The sequence below is a fragment of the Gossypium arboreum genome, chromosome 5 (genome assembly GCF_025698485.1).
Source record: "Gossypium arboreum isolate Shixiya-1 chromosome 5, ASM2569848v2, whole genome shotgun sequence".
NCBI lineage: Eukaryota > Viridiplantae > Streptophyta > Magnoliopsida > Malvales > Malvaceae > Gossypium > Gossypium arboreum.
This window is the reverse complement of record NC_069074.1, coordinates 91617414-91627184: the sequence shown is the minus strand read 5'-3', so window position 1 is coordinate 91627184 and position 9771 is coordinate 91617414. Positions and strand designations below refer to the sequence as shown.

The following is a 9771-nucleotide window of genomic DNA, read 5'->3' as shown; positions in this document are numbered from 1 at the left end:
TTTTATAAACTTTAAACGAGCCTAAATAAAAATTTTTCTATTTTAGGGGGATCGGGCCCTGCCAACCCTGGATATACCTTAGTTGTAGCTTTAATTATAAAAGTTATCTGAGCTTAGGAGAAAAATTATTAACTTTTTATAATATATAAATTAAATAAAAAGTAATATAAAATTTATAATATATAACCTTTATAAAAAATTATAAAATACAACCTTAATTTTTTGAAATAATTTTCTTAATAGATAGAATTACTTAAATTACTTCTAATATCTTTATTAATCAATTATTTTTATGTCGTTGCATAGAAAATATATTTTATGTTGAAAAACATCTTTTTTTTTACAAAATTATAATTATTATTAAATTTATTTAATTTAGAAATAATAATTTATATATATGTTTTAAGAAGAAAAGTTTTAATCATAATTTAAAAAACATATTATACAATTAAAATTAAATAAATTTCAAATAAAAAAGGATATATATCAAATTTATACATGAACTTTGATCCAATGTGTAATTTGATACATGAACTTTAATTTGGTGTAATTATACATTTGAAACTTAAATTATGGTTCATATATATTCATGAAACTTTGGTTTTGATTCAATATATCGATCTGAAATGGTATTAATTTAATAATATTAATTGTTAGTAATTTGTTAAAATTGGATCAAATCAAAATTTTATTTATAAAATCGTACAAAATTAAAATTTATGCATGTAAGAGGTTTAAAATTTATATCATTAATGGGTTTTTTGTTTCTAATTTTTCTTAAATTCTCTTAAAATTAGTTTGGAAACACCTTTAGCTAAGTTTTAATCAAACATATCTTAAAAGTTTATGTATTGTTAAATCCTTTCTTTTTTAAATTTATTAAAATTTCATCTCTTTTTAGTTTTTAATTTATCCACCTTAATCCTTAATGCAATTCTGAATTTTTTTTATTTAAGTCCTTATTATGTAGGTTTCAATTCATTCAATTTGGTCCTTGAAAATACCAAAAACGACATACGCATAAATCAAACTAAAGTGAAATCCAACACACTCCGGTGGATGACATCCGAATTATTCAAACCACATGATAAATCAATGTTCTCCTCAAGGAGTCAATGGGCTAACCGATGCGCAACCCCATTAACCAACCTATAGGTATACTGAAAATTCACATAAACAAAGGCAAAGCCAAAAATCAAGTATGAAGTTTATTAACAACAGAAAAGCAGATGGACTCAATAATAATGTGGTGGAATCCATGCTCCCCACCCATCCTAAGACCTCCAACAATAAGGCCTCAGCTGAATGAGCATCACAAGCTCCATCGAGACGTTGTGCACAACAGGCTCCTTAGAAATCTAGGCTGCATCAACATTGATCTTGAGCTGCTCACCAAGCAGGGCTTCCCACCTCAGAACTCTTGGCCTCCTAGGCAACATGGGGGCGCAAATGAAATTATGAACTCTCAAGTCTTTCTGGAGGCTCGAGGCACTACTAAGAACATCTTGTGGTACCATTGCCTTTCCTTGAAAAAGCTCCATGTCCTAGCATTCCGTAGTTACCAGAAGACCACCAAGAAGCTTGTGAAAGCCTAAGTCCTACTAATTGAGACCCACAAAGTTATGAATGGCGAGAATCTACCAGTCTCGTTTTGGATAAAAATGACAAGTAAATAGATAACAAATAAACACACGCAAGCACACAAAATAATCAAGTTAGAGCCATCATGATTTAGAAGCCTTGGCTGTTTTTTTCTTGCTAGTGGAAGCGGTCATTTCTTTGGCCTTTCCTGAGGGTGCAGAGGTGGGTTTAAATTTGAAGCTACAGGCCTCCTTAACAGAGTAACTGTACCAATCCAAAGCTGCCCACCACTCAACTTCTCCTCTGATTTTCTTCAGAAAACTTACGTTTTCATCGTCAAATGGAAGTTTCCTCAAACGTGGGCACCGAGATACTTCGATCTCTATCGGAGAAGAAAAACATTTGCGCAAGCGGCAGATGGTTCGCAGACTTGGCAAACAAGTCAAAGAAAGCGTCTTTAGCTTTGGGAAGACTTCGTCCCATTCTATCTCCTCACTTATAACTTGTTTCATAGACTGACAGTCTAGAACTGTGAGGATCTCAACATTTCTAGCATAAGCAAGGTAATTCAGGTTTCGCAACAGTGGGCAAACACCTACGTGAACCTGACGAAGGTTGTGAAACTTAAACCAACCTGACAATCTGATTTCTTCAAGTGAACAACAACGAAATATCTCAAGTTTCCCTAAATTTGGTAATGCATGGATAGCACATAGTGAAGTCAATCCCGTGCAATCGATAAGTTTTAATTTTCTAATACATGCTTGTTTGGTGTATGAGCTGAATATCTTTTCAACAGAGGGGTGACAAAATATAGTGATACAAATCTTATTCATGTAACTAAATCCCTCCAACACCTCCAAGAAAGCAAGTTCATCATCAACTGAAACTTTCACTTCATCAAAGTATTCCATCACCCCATTCATTTTACTATACACCTGCAACAATGAAAGACATGACATCACCTCCTTCGGTGGGATCTCTTTAAGATGCATAGTATAATTCAGTAACAAACACCTCAGGTTTCTCAAATTCGAAAGGCCCGTAGGTAGCGTGGTTATACTTGTTAATGACAAATTTAGGTACTGCAAGATTCTCAATCTTCCAATCTCCGGAGGCAACTCAACCAATCCTTGATTACCCGATAAATCTAAAGCTGTCAAACCAGTCATGAACTCGAAGAAGCTAGCAGGAAATGCGTTGAGCAGTGTATCTCTTATGAGCAAAGTCGAGAGATTAGGGCAAGTTGGTGGGTAATGGATGATCTCTCTGTCACTACAACCCCACAAGGAGACCCAACTTGAGTCTATCCATTTGTTGAATTCTTGATCGGTAAGCCTCCCACTTCTTGCTACCAAAACCTTGTTCTTATTTTTCTCTTTGTCACGGGCTAGCCACAGTGCCATGTCTCGGATCATATCATGTATCCAAACAAATTCCATAGATTCATCAGCTTCTAACAAACATGAAAGCTTTAAAGTGCTAATAATGAATTCTCCTTGCTCGCGTGGACTTGTTCCATCTAGAAGACCCTCTCCTATCCAAAGGTCGATAAGCTCATCGACGCTTATCGTGCAGTTCTCTGGGAATATAGAACAATATAGAAAACATTTTCTAGCGATGGGAGAGGTGAGGTTGTCATAGCTAAACTTGATAGGAGGAAACACTTGATCTCCCATACCTGAAAATTCTGATGGGTAGCTTTGCAACATCTCAACTGCACAGATCCAATCATGGTAACTCTTCGTACTAGCCTGACACTCCCAACAGTGAGCAGTACAAGTGGCAAACCACTGCACCTTGCGGCAACAATTTTAGCTAACTTCGGAATCTCTGGATTATATTTTAAGTTGTGCTTCCCTACCGTCATCGAAAATAAACTCAGGGCTTGTTTTGGTGGGAGACATTCCACTTTAATTCTTTCTTCAGCTCCTAAGTAACCGCACAACTCCTCCGTGTAGTTCCAATAGGGTCGGAAGCGTGTAAATTATTGTACTAAAAAATCACCCAAAGTTCAATTCCTAGGGAAGAGAGGTGGATCACAAGGATCTCTTAAATACCAAGTCTTTCCTTAGTCAGAATATCCCTTCTATAGTAATTTAATAGCACAATTAAATACTACTATTATACCTCAAATATTGAAAGAAAAATAGGACAAAAAGAACACAAGAGTTTTAACGAGGTTCGTAAATTATACCTACGTCCTCGGGCACTAACACCAGATGATAACTTTACTATCTCCAAAATATTACAAACAAATAGAATTCCTTAAGAATTCTTAAATGGGAGAAGAGAGAAAACTAAGAGAGAAAGATTGGTTGGGATGGTTGAAATGAAAAATGAAAAAGCCTATTTATAGTTGAAGTTCAGGGGCTAACTTGCAAATGGCTAAAAAAATTAGGGACCAAAATTGCAATTATCCCATTCAACTTTTCAACATTCGGTGCAACTTGCTTTACCTTTTTAACAAGTTGCTTCCTACCTTTGTTGACTTTTCAACAATCTCTACCTTGAAGATTTGATTAGGATAATCACATCTTCACACACTTCCTTCAACTCCCCAAATTCGATAAAGTTATCTTTTGTAGTGCCTCCAAATGCGCTCTCGAGTGCCATACACCTGAAGGTGCTCAAATACTCAGGATGTTAATCAAGTTTAAACAATGATTAAATTTGATTGTTGTTACCACTTTGGTCATCATATCTGCGGGATTATCTGCTGTCGGAATCTTCTGAAGTAGAATTTTTCCTTTTTCAAAGACTTTCCGCACAAAGTGATATCTTATGTCAATATGCTTGGTTCTTGAATGATAGACTTGATTTTTCGCTAAATGAATAGCGCTCTAACTGTCACAATATAGACTAATGTGACTTTGAACAACTCCCAAGTCTTTCAACAATCCATTAAGCCAAATAGCCTTCTTAATGACTTCAGAATCGCCATATATTCGCCTCAGTAGTAGACACACTCATCAGAGATTGTAAGGTAGACTTCCAACTCACTGGGGCTTTCACAAGAGTAAACAGATACCCCGTAGTTGAACGACGTTTATCTAAATCACCAGAAAGTCGGAATCAACATATCCAACTACAAACCGACCAAGTGCTTCATCCTGTTCAAAATTAAACCAACATCTACGGTTTTTCAAGATACAGAGAATCCATTTCATGACTTGCCAATGTCCTTTTCCAGGATCATGCATATACCGCCACAACTCCAACAACTTGGGAAATGTCAGGCCGCGTACACACCATTGCATACATCAAACTCCCAACTGCATTTGCATATGGGACTTTTGCCATATATTCTCTTTCTTCTTTAGTTTTCGGAGATAATTGAGCACTAAGTTTCAAATGAGAAGCAAGTGGAGTACTTACATGTTTTGTGTTTTCATTTACACCAAAACATTGTAAAACCTTTTTCAGATATTGCTTCTGATTCAAACAAAGTTTGCCTCTCTGTCTATCTCTACTTATCTCCATACTGAGAATCTTTTTGGCCTCACCTAGATCTTTCATCTAGAACTCTTGATTCAACTGAGCCTTTATCTTATCTATTTCTTTTTGGCTCTTCGAAGCGATTAACATATCATCAATATACAAGAGTAGATAAATGAAAGATCCGTCATGCAGCTTCTGCAAATACACACAATTGTCATATTTGCTTCTTGTGTACTTCTGCCTTATCATAAAGCTATCAAATCACTTGTACCACTGCCTCGGGGATTGCTTCAATCCATATAGCGATTTGTTCAGCTTACAAACCCAATTTCTACCATCAACATCTTTGTATCTTTCGGGCTGAGTCATATAGATCTCCTCTTCTAACTCACCATGCAAGAAAGCCGTCTTAACATCAAGTTGAGCTAGCTCCAAATTCAACTGTGCTACTAAGGCCAACAAAATTCTAATGGAGGAATGATTCACAATAGGGGAAAATACATCATTGTAGTCAATTCCCTCCTTCTGAGCGTAGCCTTTTACTACCAATCTTGCCTTGTAGCAAACATCTTTCTTGCTAGGAGATCCATATTTCTTTGTGAATACACACTTGCATCCGATTGCCCTTTTACCTTTCGGTAATTGCGCCAACTCCCAAGTATTATTCTTCCGGAGAGACTGTATTTCTTCATCCATGACGCATTTCCATTTGTCACTTTCTAAGCTTTGCATTGCTTCTTGATAAGTGACAGGAATATCATCATCAACAACGGAAGGGCGTGAGGCCACCATATCAAGAATCGAAGCGGGTTTACAATTTCTCTCCTTGGCCTTGCAATTGCAACTGGTTCTGGTGTACTTAATGGTTCTTAGGTCAGAACCTCTTCAACCTCTAATTCCTCCATTGTGGCTGAAAAATTAGACTTATTAACTGGGCAAATCCCCATCTGCTCAAACTCCACCTGTTTTGGAGTTCACTCCACCTGCTGTGGAGTATCACTTGTCTGAATATCTTCATCTCGCTACCTTTTTCAATGTGGCGATTCATCAAAGGTAACATCTCTCACATGATCATTTTCTTTGTGCTTAAGACTAAAGACGAAATCCCTTCACTCCAGAAGTGATTCCCATAAAAAGAGCTTTCTTTGCCCTTGGATCTAACTTTGACTCCTTCACATGGTAATATGTAGTGGATCCAAACACATGTAAGGAATCATAATCAGAGGCGGTTTTCCGACCATACCTCCATAGGAGTTTTTTTTCTAATGCGATGATGGCAAGCGATTAACAAGATGGCCAACGTATGTCACAACCTCACCAAAAATTGCTTGTCCAACCCAAAGATTGGACAACATACATCGAACTTTCTCCAAGAATGTTCGATTCATACGCTCTGCCACTCCATTCTGCTGTGGTGTATCCCTAATCGTGAAGTGTCGAACAATACCATACTCTTGGCACACATCAAGAACGGATCACTTCTATATTCCCTCCATTGTCCGTCCCTAAGCCGCTTGATTTTCTTGCCACCGGTTTTCGATCATAGTTTTCCATTTAAGAAAAACTCCAAGCACTTCATCCTTAGTTCTCATGGTATACACCCAAACTCTTCTGGAAAAGTCATCAACAAAAGTAACAAAGTAGTGTTTTCCTCCCAATGAAGGTGTTTTGGAAGGCCCCCACACATCTGAGTGAATATATTCCAAAATACCTTTTGTATTATGGATAGCAGTGCCGAATTTCACTCTCTTTTGCTTTTCCAAAACACAATGCTCACAAAATTTTAATTTGCAAGCCTTTGCACCTTTCAACAATCCTTGCTTTGCCAGAATTTACAAGGATTTTTCGTTGGCATGTCCCAACTTCATATGCCACAACTGTATTGAGTCCAATTCTTTGTTACCGGAAGCTGCAGCGACTGCTCCAATAACTGTACTACCTTGGTAGTAATACAAGTTATTTTTCCTGATGCCCTTCAATATCACAAATGTGCCAGATGTCACTTTCAAAACCCCATCTCTCATAGTAACAACTGAACCATTGGATTTTAAGGCTCCCAATGAGATGAGATTTTTTTTCAAACTGGGTACGTACAGAACATCAGTCAGAACTCTAGTTGATCTATCTTGATTCTTTAATTGGATTGAACCTATCCCAACAGTTTTACAGGCATTGTCATTGCCCATATAAACAACTTCTCCATTTAGCTCAACTAAATCAGAGAACTACTCCCGGTTAGGAGACATATGATAGGTACAACCCGAATCCAATATCCACTCATCTGAATGGAACGACGATGATGATGCAACCAGTGATAGTTCAGAGTCACTGGTATCATGCTTTACAACACAAGCATCTACAGCAGCTTTTCCCTTATTCTTCAGCTTTGGACAATTTTTCTTCCAGTGGCCTTTCTCATGACAAAAGGCACATTCATCTTTCCCGAGTCTAAACTTTGACTTTGATCTCCCCTTCTGAGTTTTCTTTCGAGTGTATGAACGACCTCGGACTACTAAAGTTTCTGTATCTCTGATTGAGTTTTTCTGCTTGTCCTTCTTTCTCTGCTCATAATCGTATAAGGCCGCACAAACTTCGCCGAGATATATCACTCCCGCCATGAAGTAGAGTAGTTTCTAGGAACTCAAACTCCTCGTGAAGTGACCCCAACAAAGATCAAAGCCAAATCTTCATCTTTGAATGTCTCATCCATATTTAGCAAATCGGTGACTAACGATTAAATTTGGTGATGTGATCATTCATTGTGGTACTTGGGACGTAAGTGAAGCGAAACAGATCTTTTCTTCAAGTGGAGCTTATTTTGACTGTTTTTCCTCAAAAAATTTTCTTCAAGTGCCACCCACAACTTATTTGCAGAAGTCTCCTTTGAAAAAGCATACCTCTGCTCTCGAGAAAGGCATGATCGAATTGTGCCACATGCCAACCGATTGATCGCCTTCCAATCTTTCTCCTGTACATCATCTGGTTTCTCTTCATCAATGGCAATGTCTAGACCCTGCTGAAAAAGGGCATCTAGAACATCACTTTGCCACATACCAAAATGGGCCGTGCCATCAAAGATCTCTACGGCCAATCTTGCATTTGCAATTGTCGGACTTGTCCACATGGACGATGTTGAAGCTCCTACACCGACCGTTTTCTCCATAATCTTTAAATATACCTAAGGAAATCTTTTCTAATGTGGAAGATCAGTTTAAACTGCAACCACAGAGCATACTACGATTAACATTTGGCTCTTGATACCACTTGTAGTTCCAATAGGGTCGAAGCGTGTAAATTATTGTACTAAAAATCACACAAAGTTCAATTCCGGGAAGAGGTGGATCACAAGGATCTCTTAAATACCAAGTCTTTCCTTAGTCGAATATCCTTCTATAGTAATTTAATAGCACAATTAAATACTACTATTATACCCTCAAATATTGAAAAAATAGGACAAAAAGAACACAAGAGTTTTAACGAGGTTCGGTAAATTATACCTACGTCCCTGCACTAACACTAGATGATAACTTTACTATCTCCAAAATATTACAAACAAATAGAATTCCTTAAGAATTCTTAAATGGGAGAAGAGAGAAAACTAAGAGAGAAAGATTGGTTGGAATAGTTGAAATGAAAAATGAAAAGGACTATTTATAGTTGAAGTTCAGGGACTAACTTGCAAATAGCCTAAAAAATTAGGGACCAAAATTGCAATTATCCCATTCAACTTGTCAACATTCGGTGCAACTTGCTTCACCTTTTTAACAAGTTGCTTCCTACCTTTGTTGACTTTTCAACACTCCGAACGGGTAGTAAATATTATTTTGGACCCATTTTTCTTGTCTGGTAAGGGGATGCCTAAACTGGTGAGTTGGGATTTGAAGAAGCTCTTCTAAACATCATCCAATAGCAACACAAACCTTGTACCGCTCAAGAGCCTGAATATCTCACACGCTCTGTCGTTCTCGGTTGAACACTTTTGCCATATGTCATCTGAGATCTCCAATTTCCTCCGAACGATATCTTGAAATTCCTCAACTTTTGTTGCTTTGGATTGTGTAATCCAAATCACGTTATCAAACTCATGGTTTTGGATCGAGAATTCATTGTTGATTTTCTTCAAGAGGGTTGTTTTACCAACCCCACCGATTCCGTATAAACCAATAATCCCAACATTTCCATCCTCAATTTTTTCCCATACGGGTTCAACCTTGGAGTCTAGGCCAACGGTATTCTCCATAGGAAATTGAGCCACCATCTGAGGGTGACACGGGGAGGGATGGTTGGGGCGACCTTTCGATGGGTTGCAAAATCCCCTTTCTTTAACAGTTCCTTCACTTCTTTTGTCTTCTTTAACACTTTCTTCCCGATCTTGTAGGCTGTTTGCAAATTCCTGGGACAGCGGCCAAGATGTTTCCGCTCAACCTGAAGATTTCCTTCACGGATAAGGGCAATTACTTGCTGCTCAATGGTTTCTACTCTGCTCAACCATCTTTCCACTCGCTTCGTAATCATCTTCAGTTGTGACCTCAAACCCATCTCTACTCTTTGCTTCACGTTATCTCTGTGGTCACTGAGGTCATCCATTGCAGTTCTCAACTCTTCTAGGCGTTTGCCGAGGTGTTTCACATTCGCCATGTGCTTGACACCGAAATCCCACAAACCAGGGATGATGTTAAGGACTGGGCTCACGAAATCCATTTCTCAACGATTCACTAGAGTTTATCACCAAGAAATAGATGGAAGAGA

The 9771-nt window shown here is 37.8% G+C and overlaps 1 protein-coding gene across 1 annotated transcript; it reads right to left on the bottom strand.

Moving 5' to 3' along the window:
* Positions 1-1724: 1724 nt before the first annotated feature.
* LOC108451069 (disease resistance protein SUMM2-like) lies at positions 1725-3260 on the bottom strand. Its single transcript, XM_017748802.1, has one exon. It carries the CDS (start codon positions 3258-3260, stop codon positions 1725-1727), a length of 1536 nt encoding a protein of 511 aa, XP_017604291.1.
* Between the last annotated feature and the right edge of the window lie 6511 nt (positions 3261-9771).